At 39.8% G+C, this 26,048-nt stretch overlaps 4 protein-coding genes across 4 annotated transcripts; 1 reads left to right on the top strand and 3 right to left on the bottom strand.

Moving 5' to 3' along the window:
• Nucleotides 1-381: 381 nt before the first annotated feature.
• Nucleotides 382-6,891, top strand: sephs1 (selenophosphate synthetase 1). The gene is made up of 11 exons (XM_054619805.1): nucleotides 382-423; nucleotides 585-673; nucleotides 2,435-2,557; nucleotides 2,689-2,785; nucleotides 3,313-3,416; nucleotides 3,600-3,707; nucleotides 3,872-4,026; nucleotides 4,126-4,216; nucleotides 4,321-4,420; nucleotides 4,818-5,030; nucleotides 5,660-6,891. The coding sequence occupies exons 3-11, from the start codon at nucleotides 2,462-2,464 to the stop codon at nucleotides 5,872-5,874; spliced, it is 1,179 nt and encodes a 392-aa protein (XP_054475780.1). The 5' UTR covers nucleotides 382-423; nucleotides 585-673; nucleotides 2,435-2,461; the 3' UTR covers nucleotides 5,875-6,891.
• A 180-nt stretch (nucleotides 6,892-7,071) lies between these two features.
• cpt1b (carnitine palmitoyltransferase 1B (muscle)) lies at nucleotides 7,072-14,502 on the bottom strand. The gene is made up of 19 exons (XM_054619779.1): nucleotides 14,354-14,502; nucleotides 13,238-13,395; nucleotides 12,879-13,018; nucleotides 12,545-12,716; nucleotides 12,224-12,325; nucleotides 11,481-11,618; nucleotides 11,317-11,394; nucleotides 10,929-11,036; nucleotides 10,715-10,799; nucleotides 10,113-10,308; nucleotides 9,821-10,006; nucleotides 9,609-9,714; nucleotides 9,410-9,526; nucleotides 9,113-9,277; nucleotides 8,875-9,009; nucleotides 8,234-8,386; nucleotides 7,989-8,102; nucleotides 7,776-7,868; nucleotides 7,072-7,655 (listed from the first exon to the last, which is right to left on the bottom strand). Exons 2-19 carry the CDS (start codon nucleotides 13,376-13,378, stop codon nucleotides 7,521-7,523), a joined length of 2,364 nt encoding a protein of 787 aa, XP_054475754.1. The 5' UTR covers nucleotides 13,379-13,395; nucleotides 14,354-14,502; the 3' UTR covers nucleotides 7,072-7,520.
• Nucleotides 14,503-15,547: 1,045 nt separating this feature from the next.
• Nucleotides 15,548-18,010, bottom strand: LOC129107910 (kelch-like protein 6). The gene is made up of 8 exons (XM_054619520.1): nucleotides 17,789-18,010; nucleotides 17,505-17,693; nucleotides 17,189-17,373; nucleotides 16,713-17,064; nucleotides 16,438-16,583; nucleotides 16,134-16,288; nucleotides 15,825-15,982; nucleotides 15,548-15,730 (listed from the first exon to the last, which is right to left on the bottom strand). Exons 1-8 carry the CDS (start codon nucleotides 18,008-18,010, stop codon nucleotides 15,548-15,550), a joined length of 1,590 nt encoding a protein of 529 aa, XP_054475495.1.
• A 647-nt stretch (nucleotides 18,011-18,657) lies between these two features.
• Nucleotides 18,658-25,754, bottom strand: chkb (choline kinase beta). The gene is made up of 11 exons (XM_054619795.1): nucleotides 25,216-25,754; nucleotides 24,328-24,436; nucleotides 24,004-24,117; nucleotides 23,640-23,773; nucleotides 23,446-23,550; nucleotides 22,061-22,119; nucleotides 21,410-21,497; nucleotides 21,206-21,314; nucleotides 19,881-19,981; nucleotides 19,704-19,785; nucleotides 18,658-19,580 (listed from the first exon to the last, which is right to left on the bottom strand). The coding sequence occupies exons 1-11, from the start codon at nucleotides 25,704-25,706 to the stop codon at nucleotides 19,524-19,526; spliced, it is 1,449 nt and encodes a 482-aa protein (XP_054475770.1). The 5' UTR covers nucleotides 25,707-25,754; the 3' UTR covers nucleotides 18,658-19,523.
• Nucleotides 25,755-26,048: the final 294 nt, after the last annotated feature.

Raw genomic sequence — 26,048 nt, 5'->3', positions numbered from 1 at the left:
GTGTGCATATGACATGAATAGTTGTCTCACAATTAAATATGGTTTCCTGGCCATTTTGTCTTTGAGTCGTTTTTTTTATACGCTGGAAAGTAACATTAACAACAGAAGAAATGAGAAAAACACTTCTTATTGCTGGATTTCTTTCTTGAGGACCAAATAAACATGAAGAAAGCTTTCTCCTAATTTTAGAAATATGCGTTGTAACAAAAATATTTGTTGCACCATTAACTTAATTCAACCAAAAGATCACAAATGTAAGTTTACTTGAGGCCAGGCATGGGTATGTTGTTGTAAGTGCAATTGGAGGGAAAACAGTAAATTAAAGGTACACTCCATTGTAGAGATTTTGTTGCCAGACTTCCCAGCCCATTAAAGGGGATGTTAAAGCCGCCAATGTACTGGCAGAGGACCCTTTGAGATCTTGTGAGTTTCCTCTTCGTATTGAAAACCACATACTGTTTGATGAAGACAAATCATGTTCGTATAGGTTGATTCATTAAGATACATTCAATTATACGTGATATTTCTATTTTTTGGTCGTCTAGTTCTGAGTTACAAGACTAATTTGTCTGACTTTCCGTCAGGCATTCTCGGAGGACGCCCGATTCCAGCCCCGATGCATTCTGGTGCCGTCCCCGCTCTTCTGTCGGGATCCACCGCTAACGTGAAGCTGGTAAGGATAAACTGGACAGAGCAATTAAAGGGGAAATGTTGCAAGAATATAACTCCGCTTTGGTCCTCAGATCGCATTTAGGGCAATTGTAAACACTTATATTGCACAATATCAGTACAAACGTTGCACAGGTAGCATGTTCAGTGCTGTTTTATTCATACGAACTGTGATGTTGCACACATCGCATGGTGAGGGACAGGAAAGGGTTAATTTTTTCCGCCGCCGACATTTTTATTCGGCGCCCTACTGCAACTTTTTAACTTACATGGGCAAAGAACTGGCACTATGTTCCACAACTATAGATCACATGTGGGCTGTAGCCTGTGCTCTGTGTGTGTTTTAATGGTTGCACACCAGCACACTCTCGGCTCTTTGTTGCACAGAGCTGCTTATGCTCATCACCTCATGCATTGATCAGCGTTTGCAAGCGAGAGCTAGCATAGAAACGGAAACTGCATTTTTTTAAAGCAAATCAAAAGTGAAAGATGTAGCTGTCACTATCGACACTTGTCATACAGTTCACCGCTGTAGTTTATAATGTAGTGTACATTACACCGACTAGTTTACTTCTGGTCGGCTGTGATATTGTTAGCCAGTGCCTCAGGGTTGAATGAACTTTGCAGCGTTTGGTCTCTTGAACATCCCCACTGTGAGCTAACCGAGGCCCCTTCAGCAACTCAACAGCAGTTTGAGTAACACACAGGGGTTATAAGCGACCAATAACTCGTCTGGCTTCTCTGTCAGGTGGCAAAGTGTTTTCATGTTTCATGTGTTACACTGAATTAAACAAAACATATGAGAGTCGGTCAGCGCTCACCAGCTCACTGTGAAGTTTAGTGTTTGCAGTGGTGTGTAATTAGGGTCACAGAGAGATGCTATTAAAGAGTCTGGGATGCTTTGCACTTTGTAACAGTGCATTAATGTGCACTTCAGACTTTGTTTTCTTACTAAACTGAATCATTTTAATAAATATTGTGCTTAAAATTAAAATGCATGTGTTACTGTTTTTTGTTTTCTAAATTTGATCAAAACCAATGTTATTTAAACCCGAAAAGGAAAGTATCTGGATATTCACATTCAATACAATAAAATAGACTTCATTTAATATTGAGACTTGTCAGAGAGGTGCTGATTTAATTTTGACGTGTCTACGATATGTATTACTAAAATGATGATGCACAGCTATTTTATTATTTATTAAATTGCTTTAATTATATCCAGAATCTTAATATCAGATTCTGCTGCTTTTCATTGTTTTATGTAATTGTAAACTGAATGATAAAATCTTTTTTTTTTTTATCAAGAACAATTTAAAGACATTAGAAAAGGCTTTTATCAAATCCTAGCAGACTTTTTTCACTATTGTTTCACGTTTTATAGACTAAAAATAAATCAAGAATATAATTGCCAGATTAATTAATTATTACAATAATTGTTGGTCATTTTTAGCAGCACTAAAGATGACAGCAGAGTTAAAAAACTCTGACACAGTCTTACAAGATGAGATACACAGAGGCAAGATTTATTTCTGTGATGTTGCTTCACATTGTACAGAAGCTTATTTGTACTTTGTGATGATTCGCTGAAATTGATGCACACACGAGCACATCTGTGGATAATATGAGATTGCAGAGAGGTGAATGAATTGAGGTTTCAGTTGCTCAATTAAGAAGATTTTTTTTCAACCCCTTTTTATTTACAGCCCATTCAAAAAGCGTTTTTAATCACAGTTTTAAATCTTTCGTCCTGATGTGGTTCTAGTGGTGAAGACCCAGACTCTCTTCAGACATGTCGGTGAGGGAGTCCTTTAACCCTGAAAGCTATGAGCTGGACAAGAACTTTAGGCTCACACGCTTTGCTGAGCTCAAGGGCACCGGATGCAAGGTAAGCTCTCCATTTGATTTTCTGCCTAGACCCATCATTGTCTTGGAATATATATACAAATGAATATTAAGAAATGTGATATAAGAAAATGCAGGATAATGATTATGTTTTGTTTTTTTCTTTGGTCACAGGTGCCCCAAGATGTTTTACAGAAGCTGCTAGAAACCCTACAGGAGAACCACTATCAGGAGGATGAACAGTTCCTTGGGGCAGTTATGCCTCGATTAGGTGACTATGATCCTCGTATAGTACTGTAATAACAAGTAAGTCAAGTTACAAAGTGCTTAACAGTAATACAGCTTAAACAAACAACAATAGCTGTCCTAACCACAACAGGACCATCTTATAAAATGCTGAATACATAATGTTAAAGGTGTGACAAGAATTACCCTCTGTAGTGGAAGCCAGTTCTGTGGTGCTATTAAAGATAGAGTTACTTCATATAAAACTGAAAGCATGTGTGAAAGCACCACCGCTGTTTTATACGTAAGCCATGAATGACCGGACAGTGTTGACTGCGATTTAGGGATGGAGCCAGAAATATATCAGGGTACAAAACATTTAAATACTTTAAAGGTATGAGTTCTGGACAGGCTACCAGCGTAGACACACTAAAATGAAAGTTATTTGATAATTCACGCGTCCATTAAAGCCCAGCAATCAAATTCTTCTCTTAAGTTAAGATTTTGTATGTGCAGTACCAGAATAAAAACCTCTTCAAAATATCCCATAAAGCTCTCTTTTATTTTTTGAAGGCATAGGAATGGACACCTGTGTGATCCCCCTCAGACATGGAGGCCTTTCTCTGGTCCAGACAACAGATTACATCTACCCCATTGTGGATGACCCCTACATGATGGTATGGATTTCCTCTTTTATGGGCATTACTTTTGTTCCATTGTGGTCCTATCAATTATACATAAACGTGACAAATGGAAGGATGCCACTGTTATAATTCTTGTCAGTATTATTGGTTGTGACGTAAGCCTTTCTTATACAACAACCCTTGATGTGCCTAATGGTCAGTATTTTAATTTTCTAGGGAAGAATTGCTTGTGCCAATGTTCTAAGTGACCTGTATGCCATGGGAGTGACAGAGTGTGACAACATGTTGATGCTTCTGGGAGTCAGCAACAAAATGTCAGAGAAGGTATGAGGCATGTGAGCAGATGTGTTCACTTTTGGATCTAGTTTCTGGCCAAAAAAAACAAATACCACTCATAATTGAGTTGCTTAATACAAATATTATTATTATTATTATGTTATTATTATTATTTTCCCTTTCTGGGCTCTGAATTTTCTTGGTCTTTACAGGAGAGAGACAAAGTCATGCCACTGGTCATCCAGGGATTCAAGGATGCATCAGAGGAGGCAGGCACATCTGTAACAGGAGGACAGACGGTGCTCAACCCTTGGGTGGTGATGGGAGGAGTTGCTACAACAGTCTGCCAACCGAACGAATTTATCATGTAGGAATGAGTTCTATTCTGCATATTTCCCTACTTATGTAAAAAATTATCATTTTGTTGTTATGCAAAAAAACAATGATTATGTTTTATGTTTCTCAGGCCAGACAATGCAGTGCCAGGAGACGTATTGGTGTTGACCAAGCCGCTTGGAACACAAGTGGCCGTAGCAGTACATCAGTGGCTAGATATTGTAAGTCAGCCTGCCCACTCATTTCACTCTCATTATTTTGTCTCAATGCTTCTTATTTTTTTAGCACCATTGGCTGTACATGTGGTTTTTTTTAAATCTCTCAGCCTGAAAAGTGGAACAAGATCAAGTTGGTGGTAACCCAGGAGGATGTAGAGCTGGCCTACCATGAAGCTATGATGAACATGGCTCGGCTCAACAGGACAGGTAAAACCTCAATGAATGTGTCCAAATAATTTATTTTCAATGATAATAACTGCCTTTAAAACATATATATATATACATATAGCAGTGTGGCTGTATTGCACCCTCTGTGGCTAAGTAGATTCTGCTAAAATAGTAATGCAAAAAAACATTCTGGGACCAGTTTATGATGCCTAAAGATTTGAGACAGAAGTTGCATACTATTAATGGTTATAACATACCAAAAATATTTGTTTATGCTTTCAGACGGCATACAGGGTTTGGCCTGCAATGAGTGACAATCATTGTGAATATCAGCACAAACTGTTTATTATTATACCACTTGTGTACGTCCCTAATCAACCAAAAGTCATCCAAACGTGCGCTCTCTCTGTCTCTCTCTGTCTCGTTTCCCATTTAGCGGCTGGTCTCATGCACACCTTCAACGCTCACGCAGCCACCGACATCACAGGATTTGGCATCCTCGGTCACGCTCAGACGTTGGCACGGCAACAACGAAGTGAAGTGTCCTTCGTCATTCACAACCTTCCAGTGCTTGCCAAGATGGCGGCTGTGTCCAAGGCTTGTGGGAACATGTTTGGACTCATGCACGGCACCTGCCCTGAAACATCAGGTGTGTGTGTGTGTGTGTGTGTGTGTGTGTGTGTGTGTGTGTGCGTGTGTGTGTGTGCATGGCTCTGCTGTTATTTTCTTCCTTATCCACTTTTTATTTGGAATGTAAGGTTTGTTTACAGTAGATGGCACATTTGTCGAAAGAGCCACACAAAATTGACAAAACGGAGAGAGGCAACCGGCCATAATTAATAGAAATATAAGAATTATTCCATAGAGGAAAAAGCAAAAATGTCATCGTAATGTGCAAATTAAAAGTCCTCAGAATACGAATTCTAATAGGTTTAAGTTGAACTGAAGGTCATTTGTACCTTTTGAAGTTGTACTCATCCAGTCCTTAAAAAACAACAGGTGAAAGGAGAACAAGCCTGGTATGAGAGACAAAGAAGAGGAAAAAGAAAGTTAAATCTTTACAGACTTAATAACACCAGTCAAAAAGATAGGATGAGACCCGCAGTGCTGCAGCACCATCTGTCCCCTGTCCCACACGTCCACAATGTGATTCATTTCAGTATCAAAGGCAGCACTTAGATCTAGAAGTAAGAGAACTGAGCACGCACCAGCATCACTACACATTAAAAACACCATTTAGGACCGTTGTGACTGACGAAATCTCCTTTTTCTTTACAGGAGGCCTTCTTATTTGTCTGCCCCGGGAGCAAGCTGCCCGCTTCTGTGCTGAGATCAAATCCCCAAAATACGGCGAAGGCCACCAAGCGTGGATCATTGGAATTGTAGAGAAAGGAAACCGCACTGCTCGTATCATTGACAAACCACGGATCATAGAGGTGGCACCACAAGCAGCCACGCAGAATGTCAACCCAACTCCTGGTGCCACTTCTTAATCCACCTTTGCATCATAGACCGGAACCCCAGAGCTCTGCAGAGTGTTTTTAGACACATAAACTACAAAACCATCCTAGAGTGTTGAAATATATACACAAAATAGTATGTACACAGAAAAGACTGGGTTGGCGTGTATCTACATAGAAAACAGCCCCACACAGTGGCCCTATGTGGGGCATGACATCACCCAGTGGACTGAACCTGCAGTATCCCCATGGTAAACAAATTGGTAAGACTTAGAGCATACTTAAAACCATTTGCCTTTTGTGTCTGTTGTATTCTGTTACGTTACATGTGTGTGATCAGCAGGCAGCTTCTGATAAGAGGGCGGTGGTGATGAAGACAATAATGTGATACTGTTGATTCATTTTGAATCTTAGGAGGTCTGGTGTCTGGCTCTTTGGCTCTTTTAAAATTGCTCTCATCAAGCAGGCGGACCGCATGATGGTGTTTTTGTTTGTCCATTCACTTTGTACAGTTATAAAGTCTAGTTTTAGTTCATTGCTGTAACTGATGCCTTGAAAGAAAAAGAGTGACCTGAATGGTTTGTTTTTTATTACTTTGACTTTTTGTATTGTCCCAACCTAAACTAATAAATATTCAAATAGAAAATGGTTTATTTTGCCCCGCTCTTTGGGAGCTGCACTCAAAAATCAAATGTGACATTATTTACTTAGATCATAAAACTGCAGATTGATTTTTTTAACATCAAATAACAACAATTGATGTCGTTTCATTGTGCACTGACATGAAGTCATCGATGAATTGTGGTTTAACGTCAAAGATCAGAAGATAAACCTACCATCTGCGTTCCCAATAGGTCATCATATTTAAGGTAATGTGGTGATTAGCGTTTGCATTATATGGTCACACAATAGTTACACAAACAAAGCTTCCAGCTGATCGAAGTCCAGATCGTTTTGGTTAATCCTAATAGCCTGAATGAATCTGGAAATGTTTATATGGATATCAGGAACCAGATATAACCTTCACCCACCTCTTACAATAAACTCTTATAATAGATTGTTTTTCTTGGTCTGTTTTTGATGTATCAAAAATGTTATGTGTTAAGAAGTGAAACTAACTATGAATTCATGTCTAGAGAGAGAAATACAAAAATATTAGTACAAAGCCGCTGATTATGAGATGTATGTAATAGATGCATGATAATCTTTAATATTTTATTCAAAAATGACAACAGCAATTCATAAATACTGGCATGTAACAAATAATTTATAGTTCAGACATTACTGAGTTTTATATTTACAAGTTTCATATGCAAAAGCCATAGACCATATATAACGTTTATATTTAGATTTATTATGTTAGCTTTTTATACAGTTAATGGCATAAACTAACAAAAAGGATAGAGAAACAATTGCATAAATTAAAATTCCCGTTTTGGAAGATCCATCCCTCAGCACCAAAATAACACATCTCTGGAAGGTATAATATCAAATAGAAATATATTAGAGAAGTAACAACTATTTCTTATATCAGTGGAATAACCAGCTCGTATAATGTGACCAAAAAGATCATTAGTGTAACTTGTCACCCGAACTTTAGTTGTTTATGAATGAAGCATGACAAAGAAACTCACAGGTTTTATGTGAGTCAAATCCAGCATACCACTCCACACTGTCTGTTATATGTGCTTTTTCCCATTTCCCAGCTGTACATCCGTTGCATTCTCCGCCGTCTTCTTATCATTTTCAGGCTTGAAAAGTGCTCGGATATCAAGCATGGACTTACAAATGTTCTGACCAAACCGGTATGAGTCCTGCAGGTCACACAAAAAGACAATAACAGAGAGAGACATGAAGAGTGTTGAGTTTTGAAAGATATCACAACACGCTATACATATATGATAATATGCATTGCTCTCATTTTGTGCTCTTACTGTGTCAGGGCTGGAGAACTTGCTGGAGATATGGAATGTGATGAGGTTTTCCCCAACAATTATATAAGACACACCATAACCATCATCAGCCACCTGGTGGTAGACAGGAGGTGCTATTACAATAACTTCACAAAATGCCTCCACTTCAGGACTTCACATTATGACCTGTTTGTAGCTTTTGCACATCCCTTTAATAAATTCATTTTTACTCACTGGGCCAAATCCACCACCAGCACCCACATATTTAGGGAACTTGTTGATGTCAACTAAATTGAGCTGCTGCTGTGGAGTCTGGCTGGTAGACAACTTCCAGGGCTCTGAAAGCACCTAGAAGCAAAGATATTGAATGTTAGGGCAGATGAGAAAGGATTAAAGTTGTGATAGGTAGGTTAAGAGAAAAACTGTCAATCTGAAACCAATCAAATGTTAGAGATATAATCGATGAGAATAGTTCTAACCTTCTCAAGGAATGGGGAGTCAACGCCAAGGTATTTGGACACTATGTAGAGACAGAAGAGGTGACGGTCGATACCAGAACCAGTCATGGCCAGACGATACATGTTTTGATGCTTATCTGCTGCTTTCCGAAACAGGGCAAGCCTCTGGGCATTCTGATCAAAAAAAACAAACGTCACAGACAAGTAGCATCTAGGCCAGTACATACAACATTCACATCATATCCAAATGACCTAGTTTAACCCGGCAAGAACGTCCAAGAGTTCAGAGTCCAGGGCACCGGCACAAGGAAACACATTGCCTCTAGGTCCAGGTGACCAAGTCCTACAGAGCACAATGTGACCTCTCACATCGTGTCCTCTCCAAAATGTGACCTGTCATACTTACAGCAAGTGTGTCCATTCACACCAAGACACTGATTGTGAATTGTGAGCCTGATAACACACACATTTGAAACCACATATGTCTAAAGTCTAATTATTTAGCAAATTGTTTTAAGTATTGACCTATACTCCAGTAAATGGTTTTAAAGTCTTCAACCCCGCTGGACCCGCCTGTGATTCCACTACAGACCTCTTTGGTTTAATATTGTGTTTTCCTGATTCATTTTATTTTGTTCTGTGTGTGGTTGTGTTCTGCTTACTGTTGCACCTGCATCCTCCATGGCTCTGACAAATGCAACAGCCTCCGAAGTGCAGGAGCGTACCGTCTCTGTCCGACCGTCTCTGAACATACGCGTCATTGATGACTCGTAAGTCAGACAGAACACACCCTGGTCCTAAAAAGCAGATGGATTGAAGTAAGTTTGTGATGGTGGGTGATACAATCAAAGACAACAGTGAGCGACAATGTCAGTAATGTCATGGAGACGGCAGCCTTACCCTGAACTGTGCCAGCTGCAGGGCCAACTGAATAAAGGCATCAGGGCTGCTCCTGCACTTCTTGATCAGTCCTTTCCCAAACTCATTAAATAGATAGCCATGGAAGTCCACGTCGTCAGCTATCTGCTTGGCTGTTAAGTATGATGTATCAATGACCTCTAGGCACTAAGAGAGGGGGAAACAGAAGGATATCCTGATTCGTTTTGTGATGAAAATACAGTTAATAACCTACAGCAAATACCATTAAATGCTTTCAAATAGGTCAATGGCAATTCATGATTTAAGGCCCTACTGCACCTCCTTTGGAATTTGCCACTGTAGTCGAGAGGGATAAGGCAGCCCTTTGTTCACATCCCCTTTACAATGTCCCTCCTCTGTGTAGCCAAGATGGAAGCAGTCTGTTGCAAGAACATACTACATAGACAAAAAATGCTGGCTGAAAATATCTGCAAATTTTCCATCTTTTTGAAATACAATATCAGCACACGTTAAATACCTCCCACATATGTCCTACAATTGGTGCATCAGCCCAAGAATGTTCAGCATTAACACCCATTTTTCCATTTGGATAAGAGATCAATGTGAAAGACTTGTCAAACCACCTGTGAAAGAGGAAAACACGTTTTTTTTTTAGGGAAACTAGCTACCAGAAATCTAACCAGTACTGCAGCTAATAGCAGGGACCTCCCCCTGGACTTCTGTGCATACCTGTCGTAACATTTTCCATGAAGCAGAGACTTGGCGTAACTGTCAAGCGATTTGGTCTTGGCAGGGTCATAACCCTGTGGCTCGTCATCTAGCGTCAGGAAGAAGGCAGCTGACTCAATGGCATCCAGGGACACTTTGTTTCCTCCCTGGCTGAAATATTTAATCCGAGCCCGAGCCCATGGAACTCTAGAAAGGGATGTCCGAGTAAGACAATTTTCCATCTTATTTTGTGTGTGTATGTGCACATGTGTCCTGTGCATGTGTGTGTGTGTATGTGTGTGATTATATTTACCTGTTTCCTGCAGTCAGGGCAGCTAATTTGAGTTCTCCTGGCTGGGGTTCTGATGTATCATTGAGGATCCTTTGAAACTGTGTCTCAAGTTCACTGGGTAAGAGGTGGCGCCCTCCAGTGTACAACCACACTTTGAAGAATCTGCCCTTGTGGTAGACAACCAGGTGCTTACGATCAGTCAGGTGCTGCACTATATCTGTAGGGGAAGGGTCGACAAGAAAAGGAAGCATGTGTGGACACATGAAATAATAAGAGGGAAGATGCAGTCGGCTAATCTTAAAGATAAAATGTTGACTATTAAGAACCGGAATAACCCTGAAACACAAACAGATTGACCAACGCTCCTTTTATCTCACATTCATAATCATGTGCGCCTGCATACAGTTGTTAGAGGGTAAATCAACACTGTAGCACATTGGACTGGGAGCTTAAACTTTTAAACCAGTTGCACTTCTGTTCATACCTCAATTAGTGATGTTAAAGCAGTTTTTTTTTCATTTTAACTGCTGATGCATGTGCTTTGACAGCAAGTTTCAACCCAGGTCTGCCCTATGCTTCGGAGTGTTGTTTAACCCTTTAAACTGTACAGAGTAGTTGTTTACCTGTTTCAATCCCAGGGATGCGGGTGGTGTTAAATATCCTCTCCATCTGAGTGGAACACATAGGAACTGTCCCCAAAGCCCGCAGCTGAGAAGAATAAAGAAAAAAGCAATCATTATTGAGAAGAATGAAGTATGTGGTTTTACAGTTTGTTGGCTACAACCTGATTGGCTGATTTGTTTAGATGTATTGTATTAAAGTCATGGCAAGCATTACAGGTTCATGTTCACCACGTTCCAGTTTGCGCCTGTACTGCAGCATGGCATGCACCACATTCCCTGCCCGAGCAGCCTGTCGGTGTGTTGGGGTCAAGTACAAGAGGTCCTAAGACATTCACCACAAAGACAAAGCAGACTCATCCAATCAACACAAAAAGACAAAAAGCATAGCACAAGTATAAACCACATAGAGAGACAAATATGATTTAATAAGAGTAATTATTATTAACAATTATTATTTTGGTTACTGGCATTTAGCGAGGTGAAGTTTAGGGAATTAAAGGAATATGTCTTTTTCTAGAATTTTTCAATAAAAATTATGAAACATGACTTATACACCCCAGTGGCACAACAGGCTGACCTGGTGATAGACTACTGTATCTTACCATTATATAGAAGTTACTGTTCACCATGATAGGACTCCTACCCCTGAGGTAGATGTACTCCTCCCACCAGTCACTTACCTAGAGAAGATAACACTTTATTATTGAATAACATTATGATTTAATTCAATTTGAGTTCCGATGTTCATCTTGCAGGTCCTACTCACATAATTTGTCGCCCACCAAGATTTTAGGATTAGGTATCTTTGTAGCTGGGCTGCTAGTGAATCTTTAAAGTCATTGGCCAACATCTTCATTTGGTTGTACTGCTCACTGTTCAGCAGAGGACAGACTGACTCCAGGTACTGTTGAGAAAACATGGTGTGTGATGTCAGGACAGAGGAGCAGTTTGAGTTTTTCTTTTTATCATAGTGATGTTTTATGACTTATAACTGGATGGAAACCACTACTCTTAACAACATCTCACCATGGAGTGTCACTGTAAAGGATAGGTTTAAATGTCTTTTTTTTTATGTCTTTTTTTATGTATATACAGCTGATATAGGACAGCATGAGCTACAAAAACAGAAAACCTGAAAGACATCCAGCACTTTTGCAGCAAATAGGACATGACAGGTTGGTACTGTAGCTTTCACAGGGTGCAAAAAGGGAAGGGAGCTAATTGAAAGTACAGTCAAACTATGTCTGTCTGGTCTAACAACAAAAATATATTAGTTGGAAAAGTGTATGTTTAGTTAATGTGCTAGATAGGTTTAGGTGTTAAAGTTAGAAATGGTAGTTAGAAATGTGGTGTTAGTTCTGAAATTGTCATCATGAAAAATGATGATGTTTAGATGTTAGGTAACACTTAAAAACATGCAATCATTAAGTGTGTCTCCATGTCATTCATTTCAAGATGACACATTCACTTATTGTGGTCGTGGTAGGTCAATACTGTGTAGTTTCACACCCTGTGAATTGTATCATCCACACTGGGCACAGGGAGCCTGGGTAAGGAGGCCTGAAAACTGTAGAGCAGCGGCCTGCGTCCGGAGAACATCTTCACGAGGCTCTGGGAACAAACAAACAACACCCAGAAGGTCACACACACATATCATAGCATACCAGATGACCCTTTGTAACGGATTAGAATTCAACCATACCCTCTGCACTGAGAAAGGCATGCAAAGACTTAATAGTAATGATGCACTGGTAGCCAGATAATTAAATGGAACACAGTATGATTAAAGCTTCAGACAGAGTGAGAGGAAAGGCAGAAAGACAAACGTACCAGCCACATTTTTGTAGATGGTCTCATTTTCCCATGGGATTCAAAAATCCATCCATGGTAGGAGAGCAGAGCTTTGAGCGTGTATCTCAAGAGGTAGATGAGGAATAGCCACAGTCCAGTGGCAAACAGAATGGCACCCAGCACCGCCCGGGTCTGCACTGATAAATAGTCTCTGCAAAGAAAAGGCACAACTCTGCACAATGACATTACAGATTCTCTTAAATAGCTGACTGACTGCATAGCTCGTATATGCAAAGCTAAAGGTCCAGTACAATATTAAAAATCTGAACATCAAGAAGGAAAGACATATTAGTGGTTGCTTGAGATCTCTGACCTGTGTGGTAGGTTTTCCTTGATTGCTTCAATCATTCCTAGAGAGGGGTCTATGCGGATGTATAAGGAACTCATCATGGCAATCACAACAATCAGCCAACTGGAGGGACTGGCAGGATAGACTCCAGCTAATACACCATTCTGTGAGTGAAAACAACAAGATTCGATACCAACACCAGATTAATCTTCATCTTCTATGTTATGCTCAGATGATGAATGATGAATTAATGAATGAAAATGCACAACCAAGTTGAATTCCTTTATAGATCTTAAATGCTACTTTTGAAAGCTAGTTTGTAATCGTATTATCTAGTGACTCCACATTTTTGCACACTAGATCTTTAGTGTTGGCTATTGTACCTTGAATTGAATGGCCCGCTTCTTCCATGCTGTCACTCCAGACAGGTAGATGTTTCTGATGACCTCTTCACTCAGTTTAAGGTCCACACCTTCTGGGCGCACAGTGAACTGGAAGCCCACCGCCTGATGCGCCTCAGCCATCTCTGAAAAGTACTAACCTGCAAACCATGTCGAAACTTTTTAATTCATCAGGTTTATGACTGGGAATATAGACTATTAGAATGCTATTAGAAAATAATTGAAAGGTAATTTGAAGATGTAGGTTGGGTTAGACATATTAACAACTGTTAACCTTCTCTGTATCATTCAATGTGAAATTTGTATCATCAACATTTATTTTAGAATATTCAATTCTGAAATAAAATTAAATAAAACTTTGTTAAGGTCCATTAACTCTCAAGCTAATTTTAAGGTCTTCTGTGCTTTGATATAATCTTAGTCGTAACTCAATCATGCACCATATGTTTGCTCATAATGAGATAGGGAAGGCCACTGATATGGGTTTGGCAGATTTTAGCACGAAAATAAATATATATAGCAATATTAGAAAGTTGGAAAGGTTCAGTCATTGTCTTTTTATTACAATGCCCTTGTAAAATCCTAAACAAAAATATTTGGAGTTCATAAACCACTCCATGTAATGGACAGGGTGACAACTCTAGGATTTCTTTTTCCATGTCATATGACTGAACATTCACCAAGTGGGACAAAGTTCAACGGCCAGATATAGCAGTACACCGGCTGAGCATGCGCCAGACCTCAGATGGGCATGACAATATAAACACAGAGCACATTAACAGATGAATGCTAAACACTTTGCCATTGCAAAACACTGTGAGAATCTGTTAGACATTTTGAAGGTCAGCATTTGTTTGTACTGAACTGCACAAACAGTGAAAATGTATTGATCAGTTGATCATGATTTTAACCTGATTTCTAACATACATGGCTTAACACAACAACACACTCAAAGATTTCAACAATCTAGCATTTTAACATTATACTCTTATGTAATTAAAACATAAGAGTTAGCACTACAAGTATCAAGCAGACAAATCTCTAACTAACTACATACAGAACTGAAAAAGGATTATAAATAAGAGACAGATACATTACCTATGTCAGAACAGAGTCAGTATAATCCACTCAGGCAGAGGAAAGCTGTGACTTTGATTTGTGTCAGTGAGGAAATTAAATTCCTCTGTACTCAGGGTTGTGTGATCGGTGTGACTCCAGTGCCCTTGATGTGGCTTTCCTCAGGTAGTGAGGTCAGAGCTGTCGTCTCCTGAGCTTTCCAACCCTCCCGCCCTCTTTCCCCCTTCCCCAACACCACTCTCTAGTTTACTCTCTCTCTCTCTCCCCCTCTCTGCCTGTTCCTCTCTCTCTCACCCGTGACATGCTTCATTTTGTAACAAGACACCAAACATAGACAGAGCCTAACCTCATGTGCCTTGACGTCTCTGCTATGTAACTGAATCTGCTGCAGTGCTGTGTGAGGATGTAATTGAGAGAAATGTGACGCTGCCTTTTCAAGTACTGAGAGTCCCTACAGTATTTAACTGTGATAGTAAAATGAAATGGTGATCAGGATTACAGTATGCAAATCTCAGATTATTATCAGCAGATTCAAGTGGTACAAAATAAGACTAGAGGCATAAAAGAGAAGATAGAAAACGAAATGTGTTGTCTTAATAGTGTGACATTTTCACAAACCATCGAGTTTAGGTCGTACAGTTACAATTTTAAAATCAAACAATAATGTAAATAATAGAGAAGAAAATGTATTTTTTAATGTAAATACCAAACATAATATAAACAAAGGGAGACATCATACTCCAGTCTTAGATCAGGTCTTAAATGTCATGATTCCCTATGTAGCGCCCTTATTCATGAATTACCCTTATTAACCAAGAAAATACAGATTTTGTATCTCATATAAAAGGGAGAAAAGCAGAGACTATGCTTATACAGCACCAACTCCATTTTATTAAAAAGCAGCCTATTAAGTAGCCTTCCAAAGTCCAACTGAACCATGGTTAAACACAGTTATAATTTACAATGAAGTCATGTTCTGAAGTTCTTAATATTCTTCAATTATTTTTCTCTCTGTGCTTTAGGTATACATCTAACTGTTATCTGCCTTTAACACTTTAAACTAACAGACTGGGATTTTAAACACAAGAGATAATGTTAATCCACCTAGGGAGTTTATATTCTTATGTTTGAGGAAGACTCAGGCACTATAACATACAGCCACAAAAACAATCACAAATTGTGTGCAGTATAGCAAAACTATAGCTAACTAGGACATTAAAAGTGAAGATAAAAGACAGCTTCATAGCGGGTGGGAATGGGTAGAGGAGGAAAAAGTCTGAGGGAGAGGGTTTGGAGATCCATCCTTGCAACAGTGTTGTGCTCTATACTTGGCATCAGGACCTGTTCGCCTACAACTGCCCCCTGTCCTGCAAATGCCACTTTCTCAGCCCTGCGCACCTAAGAGGATAAAACCCATTTTTACTTTAGATAAAAAATATATGGCATGAATATGAAAGAGGTCTTTGTGCTTCAGATACAAATAACTTCGCACCTGTCCCCATCTCTGAGACTGCACGCAGAATGATGTCACCACATTCTCTGAGTTGTTCCCACCAATCACAAGCAGCCTGTCAGTGGCACCCAGGAAGTAAAGAGTAGGGAGGTCTGCATCTGCTCTGGTGAGGGTAGGAAGCAGTTCAGACCAGGAGTCTAATAGACAGAGAAGAATATAGAAACACCATTCGTCATACTTGCTGATAAGCGTTTAAGAAAATGGTCTGAACTGTGAGTACAAGCTTTCTAGGCTGTTAAAAAAAAACATATTCTTCTTGCCAAACAGTGCTGTGCTCTTCTGCCGTACCTTGACTCGTGTTGTACTGCAACAGCAGTTTCTCTCCAGTCCTCTGGATGCTCCCCAACACATAGAGACAGTGTCCAAGGCTAGTGACAAGGGGCACGTCATGTGACAAGGACATGGTGAACTGGAAGTCAGTGAGTGGCAGTGAGGAGACAAACCTGAAGCAGAGATTATATTCAGTCACTAATACACCAACAAATAATTCAAGGATAACTTTTTTGAAGGGTAATCCTTATCAATTAGAAAATGTGTTTTCAGTGTCATCCCAAAAAACAGCCTTAACTACACTGATAAAGAGGACACAAACCTCCATGTGTCCTCCCATGGATCATAGCGTTCTACAGCTGTATAAAGAGCTGTGCTGGAGTCTGGGGTCACCAGTGAGTCCAAGTACCAGCCTCCCACAGCGTAAATACAGCCTTCACAGGCCACTGCACTGAAGTGCCTTCTGTGCTGTGGGTGCAACAGACAGTTTTCATTAGTGTTGAAGAAATGACTGCGGAAGGCCAGGCAAGTTTTCATTTGTTTGGGGTAGACTGGTCATCTGATTGATTCACACGGTAGAAGACCGAGAAATCTCACCTTGATCAGAGGAGCTGTGGCAGCCCATGAATGAGTGAAGGGATTATACCTTGAGGAAGCCATCTTGAACTCCCAGCCTCTCTTAACAGGCTGCCGGTAGCCTCCTATAACGTACAGGTAGTTATACAGGACCACTGCGGTGAAGCACCACTTATCAGCACTGAAAGGAAGCTCTGTAACTGGATACCAATCTCCGCTGTCCTCTGAGCCTTTCAGGGTGAAGATATGTCGGGCAAGTTCTGTTTCTGGGTCATTCCAAGAAGTCAGGTTCTCTTTCCTAAGGCTGCAGAGACGTCTGTCTCCTTGTATCCTCAGGTTGACAACTTTGTCCTTCTCTGCATCCTCCAGACACCTGAGGGGTGAATCAGTTTTAGGGACAAGAAAGAAACATGAAGTCAACTCTGTTCTTGTAACAAATCTTTGATTACAGTACAAAGATTTCATCTCATGTAATTCTACCATTAAGCGCTGCATACTTGATAAGGTGAGGAAGCTCCAGCAGGTTTCTACTCAGGTAGGTGAACACTGTCGTCTTCAGCTCCACACAGCAGATCTCCTGAGCCAGACTCAGGTAAGACAAACAGTTACCTGGGCTAAGTTTATCCGCGAGGACTGACAAGCACCTTGAGAGGAAGGCCTCGGCCAGGAGATAGCTGCTGACCTCCAGAGTTTTAAAGGGAGAAAATAAAAGATGGTAGGTTCGTTTTGGGGTGTGTCACGGCGCTGATGGAAATCACGCAATGTCTGATAGCGACAGGGATAAATAGTCATGGAGATGAGTAGTGTGCATACCTGGATGTGTGTGCCCAACTCCTCCTGAGGGACTTTAAACTGATTAAGGAAAGAAAACTCCAGGAGATTGTGGAAGGCAGAGGAGGACACATGCTCCAGGTGGATGAGGCTCTCTGAGGTCTCTCTCATACTGGACTGGGACAAGGCTCGGAAGTACTCACTGCACTCTGAGAGTCTCCCAAGATCCACCTTAATGAATTATCAAACCAAAGTTTGTGCAGCCTCTAGTTAGTTTTTTAATTAACTTATACAGTTGAGATATTTTTGTTTTGTTTTATACTTACATGGAATGCATATGTACTGGTTTGGACTGTTACAGTGGTTTCGTTTCCATTTCCAGGTCGATATGTGCGAAGAGCCTCATTGGTTTCCCACTCAGAGTCTGCCTTGCATGATCCTGTATCTGTGATACCTGGTGATGCTATCTGACTTTTGACTGGTGGAAAAGCTCCCCAAATCCTTCTTAGAATATATTTCAGCCATAAACCTATCCACTCCAATAGCATCATAACATTTTGCCTGAGAGGATTCGTCAGACCGACAGAGTGTTGTTTGGATCCGAGTTTAGACATTATAACTTATTAAGATGATATGCACCTCTCACACAACTGCTTCAAACACACTTTCAGAATGGCACTGTAAGAGCTTGAAATAAGGGAAGACAATTCCCCTGAAGAATATCAAGGACAAACAAGCAGTTTAGTCCATGTTCCACTGGCTCGTCTGCTTCTCCATGCTTTAGCTCTCCCTGTCACATGCTCTTTGACAGAAATAGTGAAACAGCTGAGAGCAACGATTTAAGACCGCATGCCAATAGAAAGAGCTCATTAAAGAAAACCGTGCAGTGCACAGCAAGATCAAATCTTCAACTTCAGAATCCTATTTGTTCTGCGATAAACAAGTCAATTCAAAAGTGTCCCTTGGTCTTCGAGCAGTGTAGTTTTTCTTCTGGCTGGTCTATTCTTGGCACATGGAGGCGGGACATACAGTCTGGGATGAAACACACTCTGCTCTTGACGTCACCATGGGACAATCAAGTTAGCAGTTATGAGTTTAACTTTATGTTTGACAAAATGCATCAATGCATATGTTAAAATATCTTTTTACTGACAGATACATAGTGGTATATAAGAAAAACAGTACAGCACTGATACAGGTTCCAAGCACATATGTTTATTAGCTTTTAAATGATAGGACTTTAGTGCTAATTGACAGAAATAATACAGAGAAGTTTTAACAGAATAAAACGGTACTGAACCAATGTTGCTTGAAAACAAAACAGTTACAGGTTGACATGGTTACTTGCATTTTAGTTATTAAGAATCATTAAGAATGACAAATGACAAAAGACTAAAATAAAAATACAAGCTGAATTAAATATGGACGGAAAAAAAAGGTGCAGTTAATAGATCCAATAATTGTGACTTAACTGCCTTATACAGTATTGTTTACTTTGGTGATACTGTATTAATTAGCCCTTGTGCAATAATTTGCTAAATGTGGGTAAGCATTTAACTTAACTTGACTGGACTATAAAAGAAAAACACTAAAGCAGAATGAGCAACAGATGAAAGATGTGAGGTAGAATGACTAGAAACACCAAAGCAATGAGATACACAAAAACCTACCACGCGGAATATGATTGGCTTAGTAAACCAAAATGACTAGAACAGTACGATTCACAGTCTTAAGTGTAAAGACATGAATTCAAAGACATGAGCCTCTTAAATGAGTAACAACAACATTAATTGCGATAGAGCTATACCTGCCCGAACAAAATTTCCCACTATGGGGAAAAGTGCTTCAATAAAAGGGATTGCTTGCATTGTGTTCAAATCTAAATGTCTATCTTTCATAAGAGACAATAAGATAAGATAATCCTTCATTAGTCCCGCAGCGAGGAAATTGCAACATTCATCCAACATTGCTTGTTATAAGCAGAACTGCATGATACTGGAGTTTCGATAACATAACACAGTTGAAAAAATAGACATTACATTCTGATTAACATGGTGGAAATCAGGAGAAGAGCTTTTTTTGCTTGGAGTAGGCATCAAACCGACACAGGGCGTAGTCCTGCAAAACAATATGGTTTATTATGAGGCAAGGTCTACTAAAATCATCTGGTGTATTGAAATAAATGTAATATGTAGCGGATGTTAGCATGAGACTGTCAAAAAAATAAAATAATCTCCTTACCATATATCCAAACTCAATCTTAGATATCTTTGCTTGAATGACGGACCACAGCCCCCAGAGGAAATGTGATGCTAATGCGTACCTACATAACAAAACAAAATCAGGGTTCTGGTGATTCTGCTATACATTTTAACCATACATACGGCTGCTATAAATCATCGGAACATCGTGTGTTACCTGTTAGCTTCAATTATCATGTCCTCTTCGATCTGTGTCTGGTCCATGGTGATGTCAGAGTGTCTTCTCTGCTCTGCCAAATAACCTCTGATAAAATGAAGCTGAAATAAAAAGCAAAATGATTTGTGACACATTTTATAAATGTAGCAAGTTATCATCTGTTGATAATTTATTACATCCTCATTTGTTCAAGACCTCCACAACAGTGACTATTGCGCAATAACCCCTAATATTGCGCAATAACCACTATTTTTTGTTTTGTTTTGTTCCATTCCCTTCTATATTTTTATTTGAGTTTGGTTATCTTTAGAAGGTAGTGACATTAGTTTCAGCCATTGGGATAAAATAGCTCCAGTATCAAATTTTCATAACAATTACCCAAGTGTTCAGAAAGAAAAATTACAATACAAACAATGGTCCCAAAAAGCAGTGAATGAATGTTTAGTATGTTTTATTGAAATGTAGTAGGACAGGGTCCTTCAAGGGGGAAAAAGTGAATTAACATTTTAATAATTTGATTTCCTGAATGTCCTACAGAGTCTTATATAGTTCTCTCTTGAACACAAAATTGCAAAAGCAGCTTTTACCACTAGATGGCACTGTGTGGTCGGAGCACTTGACACATCTGTTCCCTGAGGAGATTACCTGGGTCATGCTCCAGATGGGCAGTGATGGCTTTAAGAATTGGGAACATTTTTATGCTGTTTTAACAGTTAAAATTGTTGATGCTACATGACTGTAATTATATAGGCAAAAGAAAACTGATCTAATGCATTTAATGCTTCCAATTAAAGTAATAAAAGGTTTTATATTTCATCAAAAGGCTAACCACCACTTGCTATTTGACCTTTTCTCTAATCTTCCAAGACTTTAGAATACACTTTTAGAATTAAACTGAATTAGGCGTCTTCATGTCAAAGTGAAAATATAGTCATGGAGACACTTTCTGCAGTGGGAACTACCATAGAGGTGTTTGTGAGTCCTTTGCCAGATGTTTATCATTCCCCCTGATTGTTGTCACCCTGGTAGCATTGCAACCGTGTAAGATGCTCTCACGAAACTTGAGATCAACGTGAAGGCAGAGTTTGAAATTGCCCCCCCCCACTTTACACCCCTGGTCTGATTTGTCGTTGTGGATGGTGTGATCAAATAGCAAAATGGTCTCAAGTTTGAGGCTTGTATTTTAACATAATTTTTCTAAGCTTTAGTATATGATAACAATAATAGTAGATTATTTTAGCCTAAATTTTCCTTTAGTTCAAGAGCAAGGGTTGGGCAAAAGAAAGATGGACTGCCATTTTTAGCTGTAAAGGGTTTGGACTGACCTGCTGCTCTCTGGTTGGAAAGTTCTCTGGTGTGGCTTTGTAGAAGGGCCACTGGTTATAGGTGTAGTCATACATCCACTCACAGAAATGGTTCCCAAAGTCAAAACCCCTACACAAAAAAAAATGTAAAATGATTTATATTTATACACAAGGGCACAATCTACAATTGGAGCTAAAGCCTCATTTGATAGTTTAAAACTTTACCTGTAATTGTAACTGCTGTACTCAAAGTCAATCAGCATGAGTTTATCTGTTGAGTTGTGGTCCGTGCCATCCAGCATCAGAATGTTCCCTGCAGCGGCAAAACAAGGAAGTGAGAAAACCACCATAATCCAAACTCTCTAATAACTTCCGCTACCGTGAGGTGTAGCCTAACAAAATTGGAAACTATTTCTGTTGTATTGACAAATATCTATCTATCTATCTATCTATCTATCTATCTATCTATCTATCTATACATATACACAGCCAATAAAGAATTGGTTTTCCCAGTTAAGTGTGGAGGAATTTGACTGGCCCGTACAGTGGAAAAGCTGAAGAGCTTCCCAGACGAGCTGACACTTTTATAGCAGCATAATAATGCACATGGTATTGGAAAAATATATATTGGTGTAATTGCATACATCACAATCACACATGTGTATAATGTTCTGGTGTCCACACACTCTTGGTTCTGTGAGACAGTCCCATTCATTAGAAACCTAAATCGCTGACTGCCAACTCATTGACAGATTTCAAACCACAGGATGATGCATGTGAATGTGAGCTGTTCCTATTAATGTCTACACCCCACCCTCCTTCGACTCATGTTATATACCTATACCAGAGCAATGACAGGTCAGGACAAGTTTTTACCTTCCTGGACGTCATTGTGGCAGAACACCACTGGCGATGGAGTCGCTCCCAACAACGCACTGTTGTGTACCAGATAAACCGAGTAGGTGATGACAGAAAAAAAGGGTTGACAGAAATATATTGTCAGTGTTGCATTCACAGGTAGTATAACGTTTATGAGATATTAGGCCAAAATAAAAGATATTCTTTAAAATACAAAAAAAAAGATGTCCAAAAGTCTATGTTATCTTAACTTTTATATCTGTGTAGTTACTACGACCTAGAACATTCCAACTACACAGAGTCAATGACACATCAACATGTCATGTTATCTAAGTGGCATAGATAAAAATTCATGTGTAAGCCAAAGAGAAGATGTTATGAAACCAGATACGACTTCAGATGTCTGCTGCAATTCGCCAGGGGATTTCCATGTAGTGGCTATAACATACAATATTTTCCTCAGTGCGAGACAGCTACATATCTACAAGATAACAAATGTGCTCATAGATAACACACAGACAATAAACACTGGGATGATTTTCTGTTGGCTGCCGAGGTCAGACTGCCTGGAGGACTGAAGTCGTGGAAGCACTGGGACAAAGGTCAGCCATTAGACTAAAACAAAGAAAGGCTCTTTCCCCCTGAATTAGATTTTTGTGTGCAACAAATCTCAAACTATAACCCTTGTAGCCTAATTCAGGTAGCATATATATATATATATATATATATATATATATATATAATATATATAATGTCAGCTTACAGAATATATGTACCTATTGAGACTATAAACATATATATATATATATATATATAAATATATATAATGTTTAAGTCTCAATAGGTACATATATTCTGTAAGCTGACATTTACTTTGAATATGGCACATGTATTGAACTCGTTGGATAATAGAAATGAATGTAGCTGAGCACAGTAGATGACAGGATACCCAGTTTGCTGTCCCACATTGGTTTCAGAATCCGGTTCTCAGGGTTTCTTTTAAGCCTCGGCTAAAAAAAAAAAAAAAAAAAAAAAAAATCTTGGCAGTCTGTATAAATAGGTTTAACATGTAACCGTTCATTTGTTCCTTTGTTCATTTGGGACACGACGGTTAAACTGCCTCCCTGTCTAAAGTCAAAAACAATTGTGTAAATATACTGAATACACACAGTATGAACAGCACTAACAGTGTTTAAATTACAGTAGGTAATATGACCAAACATCCTGTCAACACACAAGAAATAGTCATTCCATCATCGTTCTGCTACTTGCCTTTAATGTAATTTTGAAACGGACCGTCTTTCCGGAACTGTACCTCCCACAACTTTAGGGCTTTATGTATACCATATGTATTAAGTCACTCCATGTAATATACAGCATTTGTGGATTGTGCCCCAACTCACCGGAGGCTATCCAGCTCAGCAGGTAGGTCCAACTTCATCAGCTTCTTGTACTTCTTCACATGTGCTTCACGCACAAAATGAAGCGACATCACTTGATCCAAGTATCTGACAGGGAAAAAACAAACAGTATATTTAATCATTATAAAACAGGCCGTTCTATTTAAAGAAAGAGAGTGATTTCAGGTTGTCCTTACTTGTTAATGGTCCCAAAGAGCCACTTGGGCTCTTTGATGAAGGGCATGCTCATTTTATGGAAATGTGCCAATTTAGTGGCAATCTCAGTTGATATGGCTGGATTTGACAGTTGAACCGTGCGCATGCGAGTATTCTGTAAAAACAGAAGAATACAGATGATTCAAATGCTTCCTCTACATTAGGAACTAGATCAGGTAAATACACTCTGACCTTTAAATCTACACATATGTGGTGGCTGACTATGCAACTAAAGAGTTTATGAATGTATTGCTAAAGATGCTTTTGTAAACAAAGCACAAATGAAATTCAAGGATGTGCGTCACTATGTCACCACACAAAAATCAGTTAGGTGTGCATTAATACCGGAAGGAATTGTTCTAAGCGTCCTTCAGGGAAGATGCCGTAAAGTTTTGGTCCAAGAGTTCGTTCCGCCAGGATTGCAAACATCACGCTCTCCAACACCAGTGAGTCCACTCCCTCCGCCACAGAAAGAAACACAGTCAGACACAGTTTGATGCCCTTTTTGGTATAGTTCATACCTCTAATGTGAACGAAAATGACACTTCTGCAATAGATTGACTACAATGATGGATTACAATTTTCTCCCCATGATAATTAACATTATCATACAACTACACATATTAATGGTCAAATAGCTTATTGAGGACCCCTAATAGACAGACCAACCTGTAAGATGGCACCATAGACTCTGAGGAGCACTTGGCGAGGTTCCTCTCCCATAGTTTGTACATGGTCCGGCAAACAACACAGATAAAGCAGATTACTCAGTCCACCACTGCGAAGGAAAAGAAAACACCAGTGTTATCACATCAGAGCAAAGTCAATTTAACCCCAAAGAATCTAGTCGTATATATGAGTCACACTACAGCAGTAGATCCTTCTTAGAATGCTCTTATGTTGGGTTTACCCTTGCAGGCTTCAGCATCAACTACAAGTGGTTTAGCCTCACAGACAACAATTTTACCATCTGGCCTAAAATATCTGTTTTCAAGAGACTGATCATTTGCATGACCAGCTGCTGGCTCAGACTTAATGAGCACTGCCACACTACTACGAGTACACTACATGTATAGCATATGCTACTAAAACCCATATTTATTTCATACTACTGTGCATGTACAGTACCAGTCAAAAGTTTGGACACACCTTCTCATTCAACTACTTTGAAGAATCTAAAATATAAAACATATTCTGGTTTGTTGAGCATTTGTTTGTTTACCACATAATTCCACATGTGTTCCTTCATAGTTTGGATGTCTTCAATATTAATCTACAATGTAGAAAAAAAATAAAAATAAAAATAAAGAAAAACCATTGAATGAGAAGGTGTGTCCAAACTTTTGACTGGTACTGTATATAACTATAGTGTGCATTCATATCTATACAACTGCATATGTATTTTGCCTACTTGCTACACATACACACTCTTCCTACTGTATCTTAGTGCATTCATGCCACACTGTTCATAGTGTAGATAGGCTTTCCTTCTTAATATCTACCCTTTCCTGATGATGTAAAAGAAGAGGACCTACAGCTACAGTAGCCATAATTTACCTGACGATGCTGATTTGAAAATCCCCCTCTTTGACGGTCTTCCAAGACCCTGACAGAAAGTCCCGGCACCAGGTGAACGCCCTGCCCCTGGTGTCCCGGTCGACCTCCTCGGTTCTCCCATCTTTGAACGCCTCTGCCTCCGAGTCGTCGTCACAGTTCCCCGCTAACAGAGGACTCGGGGTCCTTGAGTTTCTCTCGTTGAGGAGGAGCATGCCTGCCACTCGTATCCTCTCCGTGGGAGGACCCGCTATGTCTGTGGTGACGGCGGGCACGTCTCTGAGAAGCCCCGGCCCTTGCTCCTCCGCTCTGCTGCTGCTGGTTAACGCCACATGACGACTCGACTGCATCGTGAGTTTCCGGGCGAAAAGTAAAGGAAGACCGGTGTGAAACGTGGCTCTGAGTCGGTATGAGGGACTGGCTGACGACCGCAGTTCACTGGTTAGGCTACTTAGCTGGAAGAGCAAAGCATAGCGGGATGATCTGAGCCTCATGAGGGGAGGTTTACGACGCACGGCGGAGAGAACTGAATTGGACTCACTTATGCAAATTAGCGTTTTCAACGTCCAATCAGAATGTGATCCCGCTTCCGTATGTCAAGCTCATTGGCCGCTGGGAGGTGGTGGTTTTCTACGTCATTCTCCCGTACGCTGAAGGTTTCTGGGAAATTAAGTGTTAGTTTTCGTCGTACATATACGTCCCTGTGGTTTCATAGAAAATGTAATGAATTATTTTGTTTTTTGGTACAAACATGGGTGTGTGAGTAATATTATAGATTACAGCAGAGGTCATGGTAGTCTTCTGAGAGCACTGCTTTTATGATAAAGGTTGGATCA

Source organism: Anoplopoma fimbria, chromosome 19 (genome assembly GCF_027596085.1).
Source record: "Anoplopoma fimbria isolate UVic2021 breed Golden Eagle Sablefish chromosome 19, Afim_UVic_2022, whole genome shotgun sequence".
NCBI lineage: Eukaryota > Metazoa > Chordata > Actinopteri > Perciformes > Anoplopomatidae > Anoplopoma > Anoplopoma fimbria.
Note: the sequence above shows the minus strand (reverse complement) of the source record. Positions and strands in the feature narration are given on the sequence as shown.